Source organism: Rhipicephalus sanguineus, chromosome 4 (assembly GCF_013339695.2).
Source record: "Rhipicephalus sanguineus isolate Rsan-2018 chromosome 4, BIME_Rsan_1.4, whole genome shotgun sequence".
NCBI classification, from domain to species: domain Eukaryota; kingdom Metazoa; phylum Arthropoda; class Arachnida; order Ixodida; family Ixodidae; genus Rhipicephalus; species Rhipicephalus sanguineus.
In genome coordinates, this window is record NC_051179.1 from 3,045,355 (window position 1) to 3,070,327 (window position 24,973).

Here is a 24,973-nt window from a genome sequence, read left to right on the forward strand (position 1 = left end):
CTGCAGATAGAGATGGCGCTGACTCGTGGATCCAACACAAACTACCGGGTATTTTGGAGCGCTACAACGCTGACGAAACGGCGCTTTTCTACGAGTTCCTTCTGAACCGTAACCTTGAGCTTAAAGAAACAGAGCAAACGTCGTTTGACTGTTCTACTGTGCACAAATTCAGATGGAAGCGACAAGCGAGTTCCGCTGGTCATTGGCAAAAGCACCCGACCTAGGTGCTTCAAAGGAAACCACAGGATGACCGTAAAATATGTGGCAAACACGAAAGCCTGGATGACGTGCAACATATTTAGTGAGTGGCTGACGGATTTCAAGAATGACGTCAAGAGGCAAGGATGCAAGATTTGTCTGTTCATAGACAATTTCACTGCACACCACGTAGAGGGGCTCGAGCTCTCCAACATTGAACTGCAGTTTTTACCCGCGAACTGCACATCGCTCATTCAGCTCCTTCATAAAGGAATTAATGACAGTGTCAAGTGCTCATACTGTTGGCGACAAATCCAAAAACTGCTCCTGAACATTCGACTGCAGTGAGATATGAAGGTAGAGATTGTGCTAGCAATTCAGATGCTTGAAACGTCCTGGTGAGAAACGAGTGCTGAAATTGTTGCGAACTGCTTCCGTGAGGCCCGTATCTCAACAGAGGTTCAGGCTGAGGAAATCGACGCCAGAGAGGGGGAGCCGTCATGCCCGCCCGATCTCGTCGAAGCTTGGATTTCGCTGCGCACGAATGGAGGAGCCCCGGACGATGTGCAGATTTGTGATTCTTTATATGTGGACAACTGCGCTGTCACAACTGAGGAGATGACTGACGAGGCTCTGGCAGAAACTGTCCGAGACTGCAGTGACAACTGACCTTGGGAGGACGACTCGGCATGTGCTTTGCCCTCCGCGAAGGAGTTGCTGGACGTCATCGACCTATTGCGCTGCGCCGCGGGCTCGCTGGTCGATGAAGGAGCAGCATTGTGTTCACTGATGTCGTACGAACGGTCAGTGCTGCCATCCATCGTGAACAAACAACAAAGCAAAATCACGCAGTCTTTTACTGCAAAATAAATGATCTGGGTGAGTTCTGCCGTCAGTTACTTTTTTTCTTACTTAAGCATTTCTTTTTCGAATTATTGTGCCGAACCTCCATATAACGAAATCCCCTTTATAACGAAGTTTTTCGGGAATTTAGACATTTCGTTATATGCAGGTTTAACTAATACCGGTGACACATGGGCACTTAGGACTGCGATCAAGGCCGCCAATCCAGATCAGACATCCCAATTGCAATAACAAGTTGGTCGCTGCTACATCGTACAGCCTAATAGGTGACCCGTAAAATAAGCAATCGCAGGGAACTATGGGATGCGGCGGCTTCAGTTTCGACACACCACGCGGGTGAGCAGCGTCACGCACGGTTTTTCTTTTTTTGCTCCGTCTGCCGCTGTGGAGCAGTGGTTATGGCTCTTGGTTGCTGACCCGAAGGTCGCGGGTTCGATCCCCGTCGCGGCAGTTGCATTTCGAGGGAGGCGAAATACTAGAGGCCCGTGTACTGTGTACTGTGTGGTGTCAGTGCACGTTAAAGAACACCAGATGACCGAAACGTCCGGAGCCCTCCACTACGGCGTCTCAAATCATATCGTGGTTTTAAGACTTAGAACCCCAGATATTTTTTTTCCGCTCCGTAAAAGTCTACCTCTCCGTCCATATTTCAGTGGTGTGAGCGCTTTAAAAGATGCTTTTGTGTTTTGGTTAAACGCGACTGATGATGACAAGCCCCGCAAGCCATGAAAGGTAAGGATATTTTTGCTGCACACAAATTATCTGCAGTGCTCTTCTGCTGCTCGCGGGAAGCGTAACTGTTTTGCTAGCAGATCAGTCGATACACAGAACAGTTTTTATTGCACAATGCATTGCTGCACGTGAGAAGCATAATTTTAAAGATCTTAACAATGTTGCTAGTTGGGCGAGTTGGAACATGTCATTCATAATGGTAATATTATTAGCTAGGGTTTAACGTCTCAAAACCACGATGCGATTATGAGGGACGCCGTAGTGGAGGGCTCCGAAAATTTCAACCACCTGGGGTTCAGCAACATGAACCTAAATCTAATTACGTGTGGCCTTTATTCATGAAACTGCACTCTTTCTTTTTATTTAACTTATGCCACAGGGCATACTGGTGCCAATGAAAAAAAAAATACACGGGCCTCAAACATTTTCGCTTACATCAAAAATGCAGCCGCCGCAGCCGTGATTCGATCCCGTGACCTTCAGGTCAGTAGCAGAGAGCGATAACCATTAGAGCAACGTGGCTTTTTTTTTCTTCATTGACTAGACCACCGTGGCAGGGCATTCATAATGGTATCGAGCGCAAACACTAGACAAAACACGACGAGCAAGAGGACAAGGACACGGCGCATTCTTCCAACTAACATTTATTCGAAAAGCGCACCCGTATATATATATATGTATGTAGAGGAAAAGAACCAAGCCAAAAAGAAAAACCTGCGTGTGAACAACAAAACGCAAAAAATTGCCACGCTAGGGAAAAAAAAGGATCGACGTCTTTGCTATAGGTGCGCTTATGTGAGAATTCGGTTCTCGATATAGTATTCGCAGAAAATACATGCGTAAGCTTGCTATTTAAGTTTCCCTTTAGCACTCAAGTTAGAGCAGCAGATGGCTGAACAGCCGACCATGGTTTTGCAAGGCGATAATGCCGAGGGCGAGAATGCCGAACAATCGAAGGCCTATGGCAGAGCGGTTCGCCGTCTGCTTGCCTCGAACCGGAAACCGGCAACAGACGACGCATCCCACAATCCCTCACTCTTTTGCCGGTCACCTATTCTGATGGAGTTTAGTGCAGATGTCTGCCAAATCGCAATCACGGAGCCAGATCGTAATGCGCAGATCACGATAGTCTTGATCCCATTCGATCGCGATAAATGAGACTGTGTAGCCGCACCTGATCAAGATTGAGCCTAATCCGGATCTGCCCTGATGGCGATCAAAAGTGCCCGCGTGACACCGGTATCAGCTGCCATTGTAGTCCTGACGGTGATTTTAAAAGTGAAGAGAACTTGGTAGAGGAAAATAAGTATGAATGCAGCAAATGAAAGTCGCACACGAGGTACTAGTACTTTGTGTTAAATTTGGTGAAAAGTGCTAATGTTGTGTGGAAGCATGGAACGTTGGCTGTAATTCATTGTGCACATTTCTGAAGAACAAAAAGTTCACCATAGACAGCATGATTGCCAGTCTTGAGATCATACTGGTGCTCACTGTACATCATGTGCACGGGTGTGTTACTAACATGTGCGAGCTCGCAATAGCCCCTTCCCAATCGTGGTATGCTTTCTCGCATGAGCGCAGTCACTTGGGTGTTCAGCACACTAAGGACAAAGGCCAGGCAGTCCCAGATTTTCTATTTCAGCTTCAACAATCGACATGCATTTGTTGGTGTGCACGGTTTAGCTAATTGGCTGTTTTGTAGACAGGCAATCGGAATTATTCTTGTCTGTTAGTGACATAAAAACACAAATGTTCAGCTAGAAGCTACAAAGGCAGCAGATATTTTCAGGTGTGAACTAGCAAAAAGTATGAATTCACGGCATTTGTGCAGTGGAGCAGTGTGAATTAAGCGGCTTTAAGCTACGTTTAAAACAAAGTGGGCCAACCAAAAATTACAAATTTACTTGACTGATTTAAAATTGATAAACTGCTAATTGGAAGTTTGCACGTGGTCTAATCTGTTCTTCCTGTGTAGGTGTAACACCAGATCATTGACACTCTACTGTTACGCTTATTGTCGTAACATAGTTTAAAAACTCCACATGGATTCTTCCTTGGGATTTGTCTGAGTGATGCATAAGTGTAGAGCTCTATTATAGGAAACTGTGGTTAGGGCCTTCCAAAGAAGTTGTTTTCTGGTGGATAGGCACAGTCTTTCATCTTCAATGTCTGAAACAACCCACTAGAAGGCGCATTCTGCGATCAAATGCTTGGCATGAAGTTTTTGCAGTCAGGATTTTCCTTGTGTACGTAGAGTGCTCCATGATGGCTTTCACCTGTTGTCCAAGAGCGGGCTTTTGTTTCACTTTCATGATCGTTGTGTTCTTTTACATTTGTTTTGTATTGCCAGCACATTCCAGTTATAACGTTCAGATACTGCAAGCATGGGTGTGTGGCCCCTTGGGTTAAGTCACTCTGCTACGTTTGAAACCCAGCACTTGGTATTTCTTTATGCGGCGCATCTTATGGGACAGATGTTTCTTGTTGAGTCTGCATAAAAATGCTTACGCATTTAAACCCATTTTAAAAGTCAGTTTTGAGAGAAGAAAATAAAGAAGGCACTTGGCAGTGGCACGTGAAGCCACAGCTCTCGTTCCCTGCGGCCGTTGATTCTGGTCACTAAGATAAAACTTCATTTGGCTCTAGTTGGTACATATTCCTGAGGCTAACGTTATATTCTTTTTCCTTCTTACTTCTTCTTTACTTCTTCTATCCCTGCACCCATCTGAATATACGTAATTTCATGTCTTTGCGTATCTAATACACTATCATCTTGTCACAAGTTTTGGTTTAGAGCTATTGTTGTGTGCTTATGGGCGGTAAGTTTGCGTTGGGCTTATATATGTGCATTGGCTTATAAAAGTATAAAGCAGTTGTTAGTCAGCGCTTGTGTCATACATTTCTTTTCCTTGTGGGTGTCTTGTGCGTTTGCGCTGTAATTTTAGCCTCAGGATTCTGGTCGCGGTGTAACATATACAGTCGAACCCGTTTATAACGAATTCGAAAGTGTCGCGAAAAGTGGTCGTTATATCAGTAGTTCGTTGTATATGGACTCGCCCTTAAAAACGTGCGCTAAGCGGCCGAGCCGTTTTTTTTTCCTGTGCACTTTTATTAATGTGCTGACAACCCCTCCGGTGACAAGCTAAGCCTTTTCGCGTCGTGAAACGACGCACGCTGCGTGCTCACGACTGAATTAAACCGCCTTTGCAGTGAACCGACACCGTTTCTATGAACCGCGGCACCGCTACGTGGAGCCGATCATCCCTGGCTAGTTCATCCCTGGCTACCTGCACGAGTGCGGCGAGTAGCCTGTTCGTTCAACGCGGCGAAAACAAGCATTTTGCAAGCAACGCGCACTCTACGTCTCCGCAATGCTCTCGCGGCCCTGCACGACGATGCGCGCCGCACTTGAGTTGTCACCTAGTCAAACGTCAAACACGCAGTATGCGGTCGCTGTCAGATCATCGACGTTTCTCGGTGCCCGCGCCGCTCAGCAACAGCGAGCTACTATGGTTTCTACAAAGCGGTCTCGCACGACGCGGCGGCGGCGCCGAACTTGCGAACAGCAGCATGGCGCGCTATCAATCCGCACAGTGTACGGCGTACGCCACACGCGCAGCCGAGCAGCTATATCTACAGATGACTGTGATAAGGTTGTCGGCTTTAAGTCATAATGGTACGTTCATCGACGGCCGACACCTCGCCTTCGCTCTTTTCTGATGCTTATCCGCGAAGGCATCGCCGCAATCGCGCGGAAGTCGTCAATCACCGATCGACCGGTCCCTGCCGTTACCGAAAAGATGGACAACCTTTTGCAGCACATTCGACAAGTTTAGGGACGCAGTGAACCTTCATGCGATGGAAAGTTATCGCGGTTATCACTTCTTGCATTTATGCCTTCTTGCGTTCCAAGGCATCGTTTGGTTCATCGTAGGCGGTCGTAGCTGCAGAGAACGGCGTCAGGAAAGGTTACCGTGCGAAAGCTGACCGCAAGGCTTCATGCTGCCTCCAATTTTTTTTTTTTTTTTTTGTTCCCTCACTGCCATTCTGCCGCTGAAGAAAAGGGCTGGAAAGTGAGGGACCTCGCTCGTAGCGTCCGAAATCTGCGTGCGGCGCTCGCCGATCAGGGATATCTTAGTCGCGAGTAAACTGGAGCGGGGCACGCGCGAGCGCGCGCCCCTGTCGCGCTTTAGAAGGCCTGTTTTAACTTTTTTTCGCTTCGTATGCGCCATGTTTTTACCGCGACCGTGTATGAAGTGTTCGTTGTAAAAGTAGGAGGCTCTGAAAAACGTTCGCTATATGTGGACGCAGCTTCAATGGTTAGCATTGGAAAATCGTAAGTGCACCCAAATATGGTTGTTATAACCGATAGATCGTTATATGTGGGATCGTTATAAGTGGGTTCATCTGTATACTGCGATTCTGGTTCAGCCGTGTCGTTTCTTACCTCCTGTGGCATAAGTCTACAAGAGCCAAAGCGATTAAATGCAAAGCATTTCTTAGCGAACTTCTGCAACTTTGAGCGTATCTATCTATCTGTCTGTCGATCTGTCTGTCTGTCGATCTATTGATCCATCCATCCAGCCACCTATGACTTTGTCCTCTCCTGGCCGTTTCGTTAATGGGATGTACTATACCAAAGTTTGTATGGCATAACGGGACTGTATGATGAACATAAATGACAGGTCATAACATGAAAATCATGACATCAATGTCATGAACGGCATGATTTACATGCCATGGTGTTGGTGCTCTTGCGGCCCTTTGTTTAAGTTGATATAGATACCAAAATTGGTATGGTGTACCAAGAGTGTAGGAAGTGACAGGTCCTATCTTGCAAATCATGACATGCATGTCATGTACAGCATAATTTACATGACATGGTCTCGGGGCGCTCGTGGCCGTTTAATTAGACAGATATACACCAAAATTGGCACGAGGAGACATTTCTGTATGGAGAAACAGGTGGTAACACGAAAATCATGACATGCATGTCATGTACGCCATGACATACATACCCCACTCATAGTGCGCTTGCGGCCATTTCGCTATCTTGACATGTACCAAATTTGGTATTGCATGACGTGACTCTATGACGAACATAAATGACAGGTGGTAACATGACAGTCATGACACGCATTTCATGTACAGCATGATTTGCATGTCACGCTCATGGTGCACTCACGGCCGGTTCGATAGCTTGGTATACACCAAAATTGGTATTTCGTGACGTGACTGTATGACGAACATAAATGGCAGGTGGTAACATGAATATCATGTACAGCATGATTTACATGCCACGCTCATGATGCCCTCATGGCCTTTTCCCCAGCGTGATATACACCGAAATTGGTATTGCGCGACGTGACTGTATGACGAACATAAATAACAGGTCCGAACATGCAAATCATAACATGCATGTCATGTATGGCATGATTTACATGACATTGTCTTGGTGCACTTCCAGCCGTTTCGTTAACTGGGTGTACACCAAAATTGGTATGGCATGACATGAGTGCGTGACGAACATAAATGACAGGTCATGCATTGTGTATACCAGAATATATGTTTCATTATATAACAGATCGTACATGCATGCATGCATGACAAACATAGGATATATAGTGAACTAGATGTCCTGACATGAATGACTTGATTTTCCTCAAAGAGAAACAAGGCGATGTATAGAGCTCTCTGCTGGCTGCTTCGCATTACATAGATTCCCACAGTCTGTGGGATCTGTCTGATATTATTTTGTTCCAAGAGAACCATGGGAATAACGCTTGAACAGTATAGCCCATGATGTATTGTTCCAGGCCAACCAGCTTCCTGGCGCAGTGTGTGCCCTGACTGTCGGTGGGCCTCCCATTGGGGATGCCATGGCTGGGGACGATCGTGTGCGGCTGCTGTCTTTCACAGGCAGCACCCAGGTGGGACGTCGGGTGGCGCTGAAAGTGCAGGAGCGCTTTGGGCGGCCTCTGCTGGAGCTGGGTGGCAACAATGCCATTGTGGTGGATGAGGACGCTGACTTGGACATGTTGGTGCGGGCGGCTCTGTTTGCCTGCGTGGGCACGGCTGGCCAGCGCTGTACCACCACACGCCGCATCATTGCTCACCACAAGGCAAGGACTTTTCTATTAAGTGTTGATTTGATAGCTTTTTGAATCGGTCTAGATTTGCATGATGAATGAGACATGTGGGGTGATTCAAAGATACACGATATTCATTTGTTGGCAGGATATTGCATGGAAACACACCGGACCTTAAAGCTACTAATGTGGCTTGAAAGTGTTCCAAAGCTGAACTGCAGCCAAGGCAGCACACCGTGAATACAGAAGGGCCGTAAAAAAAAAAATTATCTCTTTACCTGTTGCATAAAGATAGTTCATACTGGCAAGGAGGCACTATTTAACACTTCCCTGTCCGCGGGAAAATGGGCCAATTCGGGGTACTCTAGTAAACAATTTTTCTACTGCCACAGAATGTTATTGATACTTTAATATATGGTATGAATTTGTAGAACAAGGTATGCACTTTCAAATGGTATCAAACTTAATGAAACATATCTCAAGAATTTTTCGATTAAAAAAAAAACTTTAATAGGAAAGTTACATTCGAGTATATATGGTAAGTTTTCGTGCCTTCTTTCGTCTCTTCAGTTGTTAGTCGGCGTTTGTGGTGTCCTGACTTTTTTCTTATGTCCGTGTTTGCATGCCCAGTCTTTTTAGAATGAATACTTAGCAACTAGCTCAGCTCTCTGTTATTCTATGAATCGGTGTATTACATACGCAATGAAATGAAATCAAACTCATATGAGTCCAGGGACAGAGACGGGTCGTTTATGCAAAGATCAGACCTTTTTCTGATATGATAGGCATCTAAAGCCAGCCGCGCATGCTCATTGCGGCTCTTGCCAAGGATCGACGTCTCTTCAAATCGTGCCTCACAATTGTAGCAAGCGTTTCCTTTATCTGCATTCTTGTTAATCTTTTCTGCGTGTTCCCTGAGCCGCCCGTTGACGCATCTTCCAGTTTGACCGACATAGGTCATACCACACGAGGGCGGGATGGCATAAACCACACCGACGGCACACGGGACGTAGGTCACACCGTGTCGGATTTGGCACCCTCCTCTGTTCATACCGCAGGTGCGGGACCATACCGTAAAAACCGCAATATAGGTCAGACCCCCCATTTCTGACTACTGTAAAAACGAAAAAAAAAAGTACATGGAATAGCCAAAGTATCAGGAGGCGCGCACCTTTATTGTGTACCAAACGCAATTTCAAATGGTGCGCAGTTACACGTAAGTTCCACATGGCAGAAAGCAAAAAGATGGGCTCAAGCATTATCTTCGTAAAACGCCACAACCCTCTCGACAGCATTAATTCGGATGCACTTTGAGGGCTTTGAGGTCACCGGTAGGAATCACAACGCGAGCGCGGCTCCCGGTTAAACTGTGCAGCCTTGGTTTCCACCTCTAGATATGCTGCGGTCTGGCAGCAAAACAGTTTTCTTCTGAACACTGCGTGTCGTGATTTGATCCTTCAGCGTCCGCCAGTAGCGAATGGTTCCGTGGTGCACTCGATCTGCCTGCTGATCACAGCCATACGAGCCGCTGTAACCAGAGCTGCCGGCATCGCAGGAAGCAGCCAAGAAACAGTACACCGCAAGACTGGAAGAGCGAGAACACCCGTGCAAAGATAAACTTTCAGTTATTGTTTGTGACTCACGGCTCCCGCTCGCGTTCATGTGCGCTAGCATCCCAACACACCTTCACACACTTCAGACCACATTTCTTTGTGCCTTAGCGAACTCGATCACTGTTTTCATGAACGCTTCAGTGAACTGTCGTCTGCCACCAGTCGAGAACAAGATAAAAAAATCACCTCGGAGCCCAAATAAATTCACAAGACAACAAAAACGCAAAATGAGATCGCCCACGGCACAAGGCTGGTGGTAAACAAAGCGATGCCGATGATTGCAATGGCGATGGAGGCGGTTGACTTCAGTTGCCCATAGTGGCCAGACTTGCAGTTTTTCTGCCAATGACCGGTATATAAGACGGGGGCGACTATTTTTAGGGCTGTTTTTTGAAGAGAAAAATTCGAGCTATATTCCGTTTTTTATGGTCGTTTGGAAAGCTTGTTCGGGGCAGACAGCGTCAATGAGAGCCACGTGAAGTGCCAACTACGGTGCAGGTTGAACGCATGGGCCAGTGCTTGGTCAAATTCTTGGATCTGATGTTCTGTGTAATGAATGTAGTAAGCAAAGCACCCATTCTGATGCCGCGACTTGCCATCAGAACCTCTGGCATGGCTATTGATGAGTGTATTTACACTGACATGACCAAGATGGACGGGCGCATTCTCTTTGTTGGCGCAATGCCTCTCTTGGATTGCACTAGCTTTGTAGCAATATGGCATCACACCACTTGCCATCAGTGTGATGAATGCGCAACACCAAAAACCATTGCCTGCCTCATAGACGGAAGAGTTGTGGTTCAACATTGCAGAAAAGCAAGGCACCTTTTTTTTTTTTCAGGGTGCCCATGTTTTCTGTTCTGTGACTTTGCGAGTGCATTAGTATGTCCAAAGAATTGCGCAAGGCTGGGTATGGCGCTGCAAATTTGTTACTGCAGTGCATTTGTTCAACAAAAGTCTTGCAAGCCATTTTACCACAGAATGCCTTCATAATGTTATTGGTAGCTTGCGTGGTGGTTAACTATCCAAAAAATATCTTTGCTACATAAAGCTTATTGTTGCACTATCTGACAAGAAAAGAACCTTAGTTTGGCAGCCATAGCAGTCGAGGGAACTGTGCAGGTTTACGACGAGGTACTGTCGAGGCTCAAGAATGCCTACAGCCAGGTTCGTCTTGGTGACCCTCTGCACCCATCAACCCTATGTGGGCCCCTGCATACGGAGCGTGCAGTCGAGGAGTTCCTCGAAGCTGTGGCTGAAGCGGTCAAGTCCGGTGGTTGCGTCCAGTGCGGTGGAAAGGTGAGCTCACAATTATGCATTGGTCAGGCAGGTACGCTCAAAATAAAGAAAGAAAACCAAAAGTGCCAACGTTGATATTTTCAAATTTGACTGAATGGCGACAGTGGAAACCCAGGGCTATTGTCATGCGGCCAGTAATGGGTGCTGTTCAGTATGGCGGTCCACTCTGACCCTAGAAGAAGGAACTGCACTTGCTTTGGTTTTGCAATGTGCGTGTGGCAAGCATGGTTCTCGAGGCTTTAATCTTGTGTTATTCGTGCAGTGGCTGCTGTTCCTTTGTCATTGTCGAAAGCAAGCATGTGATACTGTTGCATTGTGAACTTTCACAACATTTTGGAAAACATGAAGGGCCAAGAACCACTTGTTAAGAGTAGCCATTTCCCAGGCATCAAGTGATGCTTTCCTGCTCTTGCCAGAAAAGAAAAACTTTAAATTCGTGAAGGGTATTTGTTCACAAATATTTTCCACACTCATTCTTTTCTTAAAAAGTCTTTCTTGTGGCTGCAAAACAGTTTTTACGAAAGCAAGCAGTAGTGAACGCGCCCCCCTGAACACACTTCCTCAAATTCGCTGCGTGCTTGCCATCCACTTTTCTAAAAAAATCTTCCAGTGCAAAAACCAATATGCTTGTCTGGAGTCAGCTGTATATAAAATATTTCTGGACAAATTCTGCGTACCTGTTAAGCGCATCTGTTAAGACGCTTTTACAAGTACTTACATGATTGGGCAAGTTGGTGCATTATAATGATATAGCGCCGCTCAGTTTGAGCATGAAGAGAAGAGGCTACAGCGAAGCAGGTTTTAGCCTCCTTACACACTGTGCCTGTCATGCCTCTCAATAAGGAGTGAAGGCGCCGAGGGCCAAGAAGGTGTGCTGACGCATACGCTGAACCAGCAAGCTCTCAGACGTCAAAGCTTTCAGCCTTTCAAGCATCTTAGATGAGGAGAGCAGTCTGGCAGCAGGTATGCTGCAGTGGACTTGGATATTGTTTGTGGTGCAGTTGGACATAATTGCACATTCATACTGTGCGGTGGAAGTGTTCAGCTGAACGAAATTGCATCGTAGCTTCTATGTTGTTTGTCTAGGTTCAGGAGGACTGCGACAGTTAATGCTGGTCTCTCATGTAATGATGGCAGTATCACACGTGCCGAAATTTTCAACTGATTAGGATTGAAACCTAGCACAGTCAACTTGCTGAAAGAAGTTGACCTCAGTTGAGGATACTTTGCGAATAGAGCTGCACAACACCTCACAAAAGAAGCAAGACGACAGGTTCAAAAGTGACAGAATGACTTTGACAATGATTGCTCAACTGATGGATACCAAGTAAATTAGTTGAATGGTATCTGTGGCAAAAAATATTTGCTTTTCAGCTGTTTTCTCATTTAAACTGTTATTTCAAAACCATGTTTTCTATTGCTTAGGTACCATTATTTCCTCACTTGCCACACTCACCGCCAGTAGCCATGACGGCGAGTGTGGAACACTCTTTTTCTGCCTGTTGGCGTCATGTGAACTTATTACGTGCTGGCAGCTCACCAGTAATCTCTCGCATACTACTTGAAAGCATCAAGTCTGCCAGAACGAGACCCTCGCCGTCATGGCTACTGGCGGCGCTGACTGACACTCCCACGTTTTAATGTACATATACTATACCCTATAAAGTGGACGGGGGGATGGCCGCCGCGGTAGCTCAGTTGGTAGAGCATCGGACGCGTTATTCGAAGGTCACAGGTTCGGTCCTTGCCCGTGGCAAGCTATCTTTTCGTCCACTTTTCTTTCTTCACATTTACCTTACATTTACTACTAATAACATCCCCTATACTTTCCTTGGCATTATTGTCTGTTAGGGCTCATTAATATTGTGTATAACAATGAAAAACGAGCCCTTAAAATTTCCACTTCAGTCCCGGACAAAGTGTGTCAAACAAACAAAACATAGCGCTGCTCCATGCGCAAGCGCAGGCCCTTACCTTTGACTTGCCAGGCTAGTACATTTTCAAAATCAGCAGTGTCTTTATTCTCAATTTTGACACAAAAATTCGAACCACCATTCAAAACAGCCTTCCATTTTTCCTCAAATGCCGACAAGGTCCGCATGCCATTGTCGTTGCAAAGAAAAGTTAAAGAAACTGAATGAATAATGAGAAACGCTAGAATCACCCACGCAAAGTATAGCTATGCGGATGAATTCTTTCTCTTGTTTGCGAATGCTTACGTTCCGCATAGAATGGCATTCTTTCGCTTCGTAGTTTGAAGTTGTAAGCGTCCGGTCTCTTTCGCTTGGCGCTCAGGGACTTTCTGTTTGTTTACACTGAGAGGCAAGACAGCGCTACTCGATCCTAGAGGAAGTACGGAGCCGGTCTGTATTTCTGTTATTTCAACTGGCGTCATAGCTTCTTGGGGACGGTGTTCAGCGGGGATCATCTTACGCGCCTCCTCGGCTATCGCACTCTTTGCTTCTTCCGCCGCGGCATTAGGTTCCAGTTGGGAATGCGCTTCCTTACGTTTGGCCCCTCCTGTGCTTGGTTCGGCCGCTAGCTGAGCGGTGATTTGGCGGGCTGGCGAGTGCGTGGACGCTTGCACTGTTCCCTCTCCGAAGTCTCGACCGCGCTCCCGCAACAAACGTTCCGAATGGTTTGAAAAGTGATACGGGTAGTTCATTGACAGCGCCTTCGACACTCCTGCCTCTGTTTCCAGGTCTCCGAAAGGACCGGATATTATCACTCTTGCTGTTGGTAAGCGAACGCTGTGTTTTTCTAGCACCGATCTAATCCTGATTACGTTCCCTGTATAGTCCTGCACGTTTACAGAAGGGTGAACTAGGTCTATTGTTGCTCCACTGTCTCCTAATGCATTACAGGTTTTTCCGTTAATACGTAACTCCTGTAGGTATGGACGGAGAAGCTCAAAGTTTTCTTCGCTTTTGTTCACGTAAGAAAGCACTACTGCCTTCTCTTTCTTGCATTCCGCACCTATACCGTGGCAATTATAACACCGGTACGGCCGTCTTTTCTCGAATTCTCGAGCGTCAAGCTCCTTTAGTTTTTCTTTGGGAGCGTTGCTAACTCCGTTATCCTGTCTATCTTCCGGTGTCTTCTCCGCAGATTCGGCCCTCTCAATAGCTTTTTCCTGTTTCTGCTTTTTTTGGATAGATAAACCCTCCCTGATTATCCCTTCCACGTGAACGCGTATCATCAGTAGTGAGCTTTCGCCGCATCACATACTCGTCAGCTAGCAGCGCTGCCTTCTCTACCGTATCCACGCCATCTCTATCTTGCACCCAAAGTCTCACTGCCTGTGGAATACTGCAGTAAAATTGTTCGAGACATATACACTCCACAACCTTAACTCTACTTTCGTAGACATCGGCGCCCTTCAGCCACTCCGAGAGGCCTGTTTTCAAACCGTACGCAAACTCAGAGTAGTCCTCATTACTCTTTTTGCTCGCGTCTCTGAAATGCTGCCTAAGTGCTTCTGAGGAAATCCGATACCTCTTCAAAAGCGTTGCCTTTACTTTCCCGTAGTCCTCCGCATCACTCACACTCAATCTTGCGACTACATTTGACGCCTCACAGGGTAACAACGTCACTAAACGCTGTGACCAAGTGCTCGGAGCGAATTTACACCTCTCGCAAGTTCTCTCGAAATGAACCAAGAACAACACAATGTCCTCGGCCATCTTGTATGGTTTAATCCACTGGTCCATCCGACATGGCTCGACCTCGCTTGGTCGCCCAAGGTTGGCAGCTGTAGCCTCGTGGTTGTGTCCGCTTCGGGTGCAAGAGGTCGTGGGTTTGAATCCATGTGCCGCCTGACACCCACCGGTTTTACAAAACGGGCACAGGCGTACCCCAGCCCGACACTCGGCTACTGTCAGGGGCGAGGCGTCTGGGAAGGGAGCCTGCGCCATTCAAATCCCGTCGAAAAATGTGGGCACAAACCGAAACCCTGAAAAGGGAGAGTTCAACTCTCCCCTTCGATACCCGCACGCGACTTCAGGATTTCAACCTGTATCTCAGCCATTTCTTTTTCGTGTTTTTGCTGTTGTCGCTCGTGTTCTCCCTGGCGTTCTTCACGCTCTCGCTTTTGCGCGTCCTGCAACACCTGCCAAGCAATACTCTCATCGTAGTTTCCACTTTCCCTAATTGCCTTTTGGATAGCTGGTTTTTTCATATTCTTGTCCACGTCAACTCCCAACTCATCACACAACGGCAGGTCTGACCTCGTCAACCTTCTCGGATCCACTTCAGCTGCTCTGACCGGTGGGTTGAACTGTTTCCTTCAATTTGTGCAAACACTCAATTGCGACAAATTACCCGATTCCCAGAACAATCAAAATGAACAGCAAGTTTGAAAGTCTGGCGAATTAAAAGGAAAAAAACCACACGCTCACCCACGGATGCAACACCATGCCATCTGGTTCGTCCGTCCGCTGCTCTCAGTTGCTCAGGACTTTCTGGGTCGAAGACTCCACTCTGCTTTTCCAGTTGCTCAGGACTCTGTGGGTTGAAGGCTTCCTCACTCGCCGTACCCAGATGCTCAGTCCTTCCGGAGTCCGTTCCCTGTCGCTGAGAACTTCTTGGATCGAGGGTCCATCCCACCGCTGCCGCAGTTATTGCATCTCGCCGCTGAGGTGCGGGAGTTGGTCGTGAATGATGCGGACGTATGATGAAAAACTTGGGTTTATTTACAATAGGTGCATTAATAGAATATGGTGAAAAAACTGGAGATACACATAATGTCGGCCGGGAGCATATCGTACGCTGCGGACTGCGGCCAGGAGACGACGAGCAGTCTTTTGATGGTTGTGCTTCTTATAAAGCTTTACAACGCGTCACTTCCAGCCAATCAAAAACTGGGGCGATTGATGTCATGCTCGTCCAATCGGCAGTCCCAAACAGGTGGCGTCACTTTCGGCCAATGAGAAACCCAGAGCCGTGTTGCCAGGTGACTGCACTCCTTGCGGTGTTGATCCAAAGAGCATGCGCCTAGAGATGCAATGCCTCCTTGCATCATGTTGCATCACAGCGAGGCCATCATTCCCGGGTCGATGTACTGCCGTGAGCAAAAGTATATGGGCCACGGGAGCGCGTGCCGAAGTTGCGCTCTGCGCCATCTAGTGGCCAACCGTCTGCAGTCGAGAGCATAGGTCTGGCCGCGCAGTCGCCAGAGCAATGCTCTCGAAAACAGACAGCTCGCCACTAGATGGCGCAAACCGCAACTTCGGCACGCGCTCCCGTGGTCCGTATACTTATGCTCACGGCAGTACGTGGAACATGAACCACCTCGGCTCCGGCGTGAAGGTGTCGCTCACAGGATGACTCACACTCCCATGCCTCTGAGGGAATGCCGCTCGTATGCGCTGAAAAGCTGGAGGCCGAACTTATCCGCTGAAAAGCTGGATGTTGAAATGGTGCGCAGTTCGTATCTAACAATACCAAGCTCTTGAAGAATGTGCTCAAACCTTGAATATCCCTGATTGAACCACAAGGTAGCCATTGCAGCTGCAGTTTGCGCAGCTGTACCGGATGGGAGCTTTGTCTTTCAACGCAAAAGGCTGTTGAGTGATTCTGTAGAACCTTGCATCATTCCTTTCTGACAGTGAACCAAGAGCTTTTCACCCGTGAGATGCTTATATGTGGGATGTACAGCCAACCCTCGGCCATTGGTCTGAATCAGTGTTGAGCCAGGGGGTGGCTGAACAGGCTACAGCCCCCCCCCCCCCCCCCCAAATTTTTTTCTTACTGTCGGGTACCGTCGACCAAAACAGCCACCTACCCTGAAGTCATCCTGGATTTTTCTAGAATTGCTTTCCACAGTCGAAAAGACATTTTGGTACGAACATTGCTGATTTGACTGGCTGTCTTGCGTAGCGTATGACCGTCGGAAATGCCCTGCAAACAGAGGCGTAGTGCCATCGATTGCCAGATTCCGACGCAGCGACGCGCTGATTAACGGGCTCTGCTCTCCCACGCTGAGCCGTGCTACCGCGAAAGAGTAACCATTGTTGAATAGCCGGAAACTCGGGATTAAGCTAGTATACAGGCAGTATTGAAAATTCACCGTTGCGGCAGGGACGTCTTGAACATGAAAGGATCATACCGAGCTAGTGGAGGGCCCAAAAAGGGGGTGGTCATCTTTGACGGCTGGCCAGGGAGGTTTCGTTCACTTACCCCTGTACGGACAGCGTGGAGTCGTTTTCGATATATAGTACTGTTGTGTAGGGCAGGAGCGCGGCGTAACCCGCGGCGGGCCGACGGAGAGGCCGAACGACGGGAGGCGCGTAAAGTGACGACGCGTAGACCAAGCTTTGGCGAGACTGACAGGAGACTGCTCTCACGCGTTGATTGCAGGTGGTTTTAAGGAGGGGGAAGAATGGCTATTGGTCCGCGAGGCACGGGTCACATGACCGGCATGGCCACGCCGGATTGGTGATAGCAAAGAGGCATGGGGGAGACCCAGTGGCATGTACAGGGACCTTTACTGCACTGGTGTTTCCGCGTGCCACGAGGGGTCGTACGACACAACATCGTCTCCCCCTGGCAGAAATTGCGTCCTACTACTTAAGCGGTCGTTGATGGGTTGCTGCACATTTGCCTGTGGGAAGGAAGAATGTCCAGCACTCTCCTCCCGAGGCCCCAAGTGACGATACTGGGCTGCAGGCATTTGAGGCTGCGCTTCAGCAGGTGCAGAGTGGCACTGGACAGCAGGGCCATCGCGAATGGCCTGCGCAGGCAACACCTGGTTGTTGATGTGCAATCTTGAATGCGGCCGTCGACCGTGGCCGTCGACAGTGATGTCGTCGTCCTGGAGCCGGCGCAGCTCGCTGGCGTCCTGCTGCTGTAGCGCCAGAGGCAGCAGACACAGCTTGGCAGACACTCGCACGATGTGCTGCCGCCCCTTGGCCCGGCCAGGCAGGTGCTCGAACCCCGGAGGTACACCTGCAGGTAGCTGCGAGGAAACTGGTGTAGCCAGACGACACGTCAACGTTGCGCCGTCGATCAGGAGTCCCAACTGCTGGATGGCGTCGAGCCCCAGCAGTGACGTGCCGTGTGCTGTCATGTAGAAGGTGACAAAGGCCCCCTTGCCATGGTGTTTCGAGCTGCTCCTGCACCGCGAAGTATTTGTGTTGTCCCTCGATGCCGAGCGCGCAGAGGAGTGCTGACGCACGTCGCTCATCTTCCCAGCTGCCTCCACCGGCTGCCTTCAGGTGAACCTGGAAAATTTTTCTCCATAAATGCCATGGAATAGGAGGCTTGCCGGGAATGTTGAGGAACTGAGGAAGGTTCGCAAAGAGGGCAGCCATCTTGGACGCGCCCACCCGCGTTGGGGGGGAAGCCGCCGCCATGATGAGTCACACGAGGGAGCAACGAAGCAGCCGGCCTGCCATTTTGAGCCACTGCGACGCACTGGATGCTGCCGCCGTAACCGGAGTGCGAGCCGAGTAGCCGCTCGTTTTCTTGAAACGCTGCGTTGGCTTTCTGTATCGCCTCCCAGTCGCGTGCAATTTCTTCTGCCCTTTGCAGCGTGAGGGCTTCCCCGCAAGACATCAACTTGGCCCTGACATGCGCGTTGGGGACCCCATGAATTACTTGGTTCCGCACTCTGTCGTCGTATGTAGCGCCGAACTTGCATGACAGGGCCTTTTCTTTGAGCGCAGTGACGAAGTCAAGAAACGTTTCCCTGGGCACTTGTTTGCGGCTTGTGAAAACGTGCCACTCGGCTAGCACGTTTGTTGTCTCAGTGAAAAGCCTGTCCAGGAATTGTAGCAACGTGTCGTACTCCGTCGTCGCCGCATCTGTTGACACCGTGCCCGACTCCGACGCCGTCGGTGTACTGGCCGTGTGCGTAGCATTTGTGCCGCCTTGTGGCGTGACCTTTACTACACTGGTGTTTCCGCTTGCCACGAGGGGTTGTACGACACAAGTATCTTTGTCTTTTCACCTAATACGCCTTACTTGCGGGCAAAAAGATTTCGTTGCTGTGAAGGACAACTTGCTTAGGAAAGTTGCGCCGATAGCACACGCACTAAGCTCGTTAGGTGTTCGTGGCCTCCGCGACTAGCTGCGGTTTCTGAAATGAGCGCTCCAAAAAAAATAAAGTGAGAGAAGTGAAAAAAAGAAGCGCTGCTCAGTAAACCAGCCGGAGAGAAAACATTAAAAAAAACAAGCTGTTGCAGTTGGGGCTTTTGTTGACGGCACCCACTGTGCAGACTATGATGCAACACACTATTTACAATGAAAATGACACTGCCGGAATTCAACGTGTCGGCACTAGCAACTTGATGCGGGTGCACCGAGGGTGACGTCACTGCCTCGGGTGTGAATTTTCGGGGGGTCAGGCATAATTACATCACAGAGGAGATTAGGTGGCACCCACAGAGCTTTCGTTGAAAGGCTGCATTGTTGAGTTATGCATGCTGTGTGCGAGAGCCAAGAACACTTTACGTTCGAATAGTCGATGCGGGAGCTGCTTTCCGGAAAAGGAACATTGCCGTGAGGGAGATACTCATTTGTCGTGTGTCAGTGCACATGAACGCTTTTCTGGGAGATGTCCCCTTACGTAAAGGACTGTAGAGACCGGGCTGGGAACGAAGACGTCGCTATGTTTCCATGAGAAAGTCTCAGATGCAGGATGCATACATCTCTTTAGATGCAAAAACGTTCCAAAAGACGGGTGAATTCATGATTGTGAAAGGTTTACTCCGACTTAACGAAACAATTATTAACAAAATGACATGGACGTTTCGCCACATATGCTCTGTTGTGCCATTGCCTTGGCGGTCTCGACCGCCGATGCTAATCGCCGTTCTCCTACACTTGAGTGGCTGAGAACATTTCTGAGCGGGATGGAGGGGAGAAACAGCAGCACTCCGTGCACCTGCGGTGTCGCCTCTCCGACGCCGTGCATCCTCTCACGAGTCTGGCCTTATCCCGTCCAGGTGCGACTAAGTGGGGTCAACGAGCCGCCAATTCTTCAAAAAGGGTCATTCGAAGTGTCAGTCTTGAACCTCTGAGCACTACGTCGTCAACTGGACATTGACTTTTGAGGGGGGGGTGGGCTTTTCATTATGCACCTACCAGTGCTGCCGCATTGGTGGAATCGTGGCCACTGCATTGAGAGGAGAAAGAGGGGGTGGACCCTAACCATGTTACTTGAACCGGCGCACCGAAGTGCGCAGGTGTCTGTTCACTGAGATTGAACGATGATACTTGTACATAAAGTATATTCTTCCATCAATTTGTCCTGCTCTGGGCACAATGCCCCCTCGTGACCACAATGACCACGCCACCCAAGTCGCAACAGCGCCCATGCACACTCCTGCACAGGACATAGCTTCGACCTAAACGATGCGACAGCGTTAGCTCGGAATCGAAAGTGTGGCAAAGGAAAACTCCAGCAATCGAGGTTCATTCGTCTTAGACCATCGGCTTGCAATAACTGCGGCCCCCAACCGGAAGTTTTCAAGGACGCATCTGACACTGGTCGATCTACGCTCATTTATTGCCAGTGCATGCTGAGAATGCCACCTGCATAAGTGGCGAAAAACCCGGGAAAAAACTGCTCTGCTATCCCAGCCGACGGAAGACTCGCCAGCACTCTGCTGAACTGCTCGACGCCTTGGCTCTCGGGACGTACCACCGTGGCCTGGTCATACGTAGGCCAGCTTTTGTTTTTTTTTGAACTTGTGTTATAATTACCACCGTTAAGCATATACTTTTGAACTGTTAACGACTTGCGATTCGAGCTTTTAGCACACACACACACATATACATAAGAACAAGAGAGAGTACGAAGCACGTTGATTTTTCACGGCATATATATATATATATAAAAAACCTGAAGGACATTCTTGTCAGAGCAAAAACAAACCCCGCCAAAATTGAGCCAGGGTGCCGCCCCTGCAGAAAAGCTCGTTGCAAGGTATGCCCACACATGGTCACAACGCGTGAATCAAAGGCAAGCTTCTCAGATTTCAAATTCAACATCGCCCAAAACCTAAATTGTGACTCCAGCAATGTGATATACATGTTACATTGTAACGTCTGCGGGCAAGAATACATCGGCCAAACGGGCACGCCATTTCGGCTGCGGTTTAATAATCACCGGTACCACGCCACTTCACTGCCGAAGCTACCCTTATCCAGACATCTGCGCTTACCAAACCACAGCTTTGAAAATATCAGCGTACCGTATTTACTCGCATAATCCTCGCACTTTTTTTTCCAGAAAACCGATGGAAAGTTGGGGGGTGCGAGAATTACGCGGGGAAAATTTTCCGCGAAAACGTAGAGCGCTAGAAAAAAAAAAAAAAAAAACGAAGCGGCCGCAAATCGAGGTTCTCCCGCCAGCAACTAACTACAAGCTATGAAAACTGCTAATACAAGACTTACCTTAACAATAAAACTACAGGTTTAACACAAATCAATGTTTATTTGCAGACACTAAAGCCACTAGCAAATAAAGTGTCTCTTGGCCGAACTACTCGGAGTCAGAGTCAAGACTGCCGTCGACGTCGCTCGTAGCGGCGTCATCAGAGTCGTCGCCAGCTTCAGCATCGTCTCCATCGCCATCGTGAACCACGTCGTCTTCCGTCCCGTCCAAGGCGTTGGAAATTCCAGTTTTTTTGAAACTGCGGACTACGATTTCTGGGGAAATCATGGCCCATGCCTCCATTACCCACGCACAGAGGAGCTCCACTGACGGCTTTTTTATCTTTCCCCCGGGAGTCATGGCATGGTCGCCTTCAGCCATCCATTCGGCATACAGCCTCCGAACATTATCCTTGAACGGTTTGTTCAAGGATACGTCCAGAGGCTGCAGCATCGATGTCAGACCGCCTGGAATGACGGCGAGATCAGTCCGCAGCTCCTTCAGCTTCGTCCGAACGGAGTCGACAAGGTGACCGCGGAAGCTGTCGACGACCAGCAGCGATGGGTAAAGAAGTGCCCCTGGGCGGCGTCCCCAGACAGTCTTTACCCAATCGACCATAAGGTCAGCGGTCATCCAACCCTTTTCCTGTACTCGTACATGAATTCCAGGGGGGAACTTGGCCTTCGGGAGGGTCTTCCGTTTAAAAATAACAAACGGTGGCAGCTTCCGCCCATCCGCTGTTACGGCAAGCATGACGGTGCACCTCTGCTTCTCGGCACCTGTTGTCCTTATGTGCACACTCCGCACACCTTTTTGTTCAACAGTTGTGCTCGAAGGCATGTCGAAGTTGAGCGGCGTCTGATCCGCGTTTCCAATCTGCGAGAGCAGGAAGTTCTCCTCCCGGATCCTAATCACGAATCGATGAAAATCGACGATCTTGTCCTCATACGCCGAGGGTAGCCGCTGACACAAAGTCGTCCGCCTCCGGAGTGACAATCCACTTCGGCGCATAAATCGTGTGGCCCACCCGTTGCTCGCGCGGAAATCTTGCGCCGGGATGCCCTCCTTCCGGGCAATTATGCGCGCCTGGTTTCGGATCAAGTCGATCGAAACGGCACACCCGTCCGCGCGGAGACCCTTGATGTAGTCAAGCAGTGCCGCCTCAACCTGTGGATATTTTCCAGTCTTAGGCCCACGGAAGGCCTTGCGTGTTTTGTTGGTGGCTTTCAGCTCTTCGTGCTGCCGTCGCCAGTAGCGCACACAAAACTCGTCCACGCCGAAGTGCCTGCCGGCGGCCCTGTTGCCGTTTTCAAGTGCATAATCGATGACCTTTAACTTGAAAGCAGCTGTGTAGCTTCCGTATCGGCCCATTGTGTTGCTGCAGAATGGACGCTACTACACATGCGACACGGAAGGAAACGGAACACTAAAGGCCAAACCCCATATACGCGAAAATGCACGCGACAGCGACGAGCGACGCGACGTAGATCGTGTTCGCGCAAGCGGTCGCTTGGATGGGCAAACCCCATTCACGCGACGGCTTCAGCGAGCGATCTCCACTGTTGCTGGCATGAGGGCGTTTACTCGTGCCAAAAGTGGCCCGTAGTCAGCGGTATGCAATGTAAAATACGATGTTTTGTTGCTTAATGGTACATAAAATGTTTATCATTGTCTTGCAGCATTTTTTTCGATCCCATCAGTGCTGCTACGTGCCGCCAAGCCGCGTCACCGACGGCGCAGGACTTGTAGTTCCCGTCCCTGAGGGCACGCTCGCGTTCAACAATGTCAACGTTGCGCTCGTCGCCGTTGACCATGTTGATGAACGTTGTTGTTGATGCGCGTCGATAAGAAAGCGGCGACAATCAGCAGTACTGTAGCAGTACGTCACTGATACATCTTGTTCCGGTGTTTTGCTATTGGCTGCATGAGCACAGCACTTCCGGGCGACGAGCGACGGATTCCAAATCTGAAAAACCGAGCGATCGCGCGAAATCGACCACGCGACACGTCGCACGAACGGCTCGTTTCGTCGCTCATAGCATCGCTCGTCGCTGTCGCGTGCATTTTCGCGCATATGGGGTTTGGGCTTAACACTAAACACGGCGCTCGGTACGCGAACTTCACTTGTGGCTTGGCCTGGATTGGATTAGGGCTCCGTGCGCTGGTAGTATGCATGATGCGTAAGAGATGGCGCTAGGCTGCCGCGCGCTATCATCATCATTGGCTGGAAGAAGCAGACGACATTTGATGCTGCGATCTTTCGGGGTGCGATAATTACGCGAGGAAAAAAAAAAATCGCATTTTTGTTGGACGATGTGGGGGGTGCGAGAATTACGCGAGTGCGAGGATTATGCGAGTAAATACGGTAACTCTTTTACAGTCCGGTTTCCAAAACACGCGCGCGCGCGAACAACGTGAGGCATATTTTATCTTTAAATTTAGAACATTAACAGCCGGCATCAATGAGGACCCTGGAAGACTCTCCTGCCTCCGAGAGATAAGCCAAAATGAATTTGGCAACACGGAATCATAATTGGGACCATGCCTGTTTCTTGACTGGCTCGTACGAGTGCAGTGTCGTTTACTTTCTTGCTTTTCTTTTCTCCCCATTTTTGGTTTATTTTTTTGTTCATGTTTTTTCACTACTTGTACAATGTAAAGTGCTTACGCTCCTCCACCACTTGGAGCCTATTCACAGGGAGCGGGCGAAGATGAAAGGCGGTATGCCGACCCATTAAGGGGACGCTTCCCTCAGGTGCCTCATTCTGCCCTCCGCGACAACAATTTTGGGTGGCCCTGCGCCCGACGCGAACCGAGAAACACCTTCCACGACTTCATGCCATACACAGTTAGCGTTTTTTTTTTTTTTCCTCGCCTCGTTTTCTGACTTCGTCGGTGTTATTCTCTCTTCTTTTTTTCCGTTTTTTTTTCTTTTTTCCCCTTTTCTTTCTTTTTTCGTAAGCTATCTCCCCCACTCTCTCAAATGTCCTTGAAGGCGAGAGAGCGACGCGGCAAGAAGCAAGACCGAACTTCGACATCAGTTTTAACTCGTCCCCCGAAGAAGGGAGGACCCCTCCCGAAACTGTTGGGAATTAAATATTTATATCACTGTTGACAACGCCTCCGTTGTATTATACCTATTACCCAAGAAGAACTGGCCCATTGAACTATATCTACACTTATATATATATATATATATATATATATATACATATATATAACAATGAAGTGCTAACATAGGACCCGGAAGTAAAAGTTTAAAAAAATCAAGCACATAGGAAAAATTGTTCTGTAAAGGACTGATGTCTTGGCCGCGGGACCGGTCTTCGTCGGACGAAGGCCGGACCCGCGGCCAAGACGTCAGTCCTTTACAGAACACTTTTTCCTACGTGCTTGATTTTTTTGAAACTATATATATATATATATATATATACACACACACAGTCGCCGACCGTTTATTCGGACACCTTCGCGGCACCGCCACTCGTCCAATTGAAGTAATGTAAACTCACGACCGAAAATTCGGACGCCCCACAGTCCGCCGTTCGATTTTTCGGACTCCGGCTGGCTGATCGAGTGCGACGTTGACCGCCATAACAAGCTGTCAGCAATGTTTACAAAATTTTGATAAGTTGCCAGCACTGAAATGTTGCACTGGCTATAATTGGAGATCGTGCCAGTGTCAAAAATCCACGCAGAAATTACCGATCTCGAAGGCTATGTTTGTTGGCTACACGTAACGGTTGCCTTTTGGCTTTAGCCAGTCAAGTATCCATTGAACGGCTACCACGGCCGAACAG

The 24,973-nt window shown here is 48.7% G+C and overlaps 1 protein-coding gene across 1 annotated transcript in view; it reads left to right on the plus strand.

Annotated features, from left to right (window-relative positions):
* LOC119389294 (alpha-aminoadipic semialdehyde dehydrogenase) overlaps positions 1–24,973 on the plus strand; it is a 70,869-nt gene that overhangs the window by 39,053 nt on the left and 6,843 nt on the right. The window contains exons 4-5 of the mRNA XM_037656503.2: positions 7,611–7,916; positions 10,619–10,795. Coding sequence (XP_037512431.1) covers positions 7,611–7,916; positions 10,619–10,795 — 483 coding nt within the window. The remainder of the gene's footprint in view (positions 1–7,610; positions 7,917–10,618; positions 10,796–24,973) is intronic.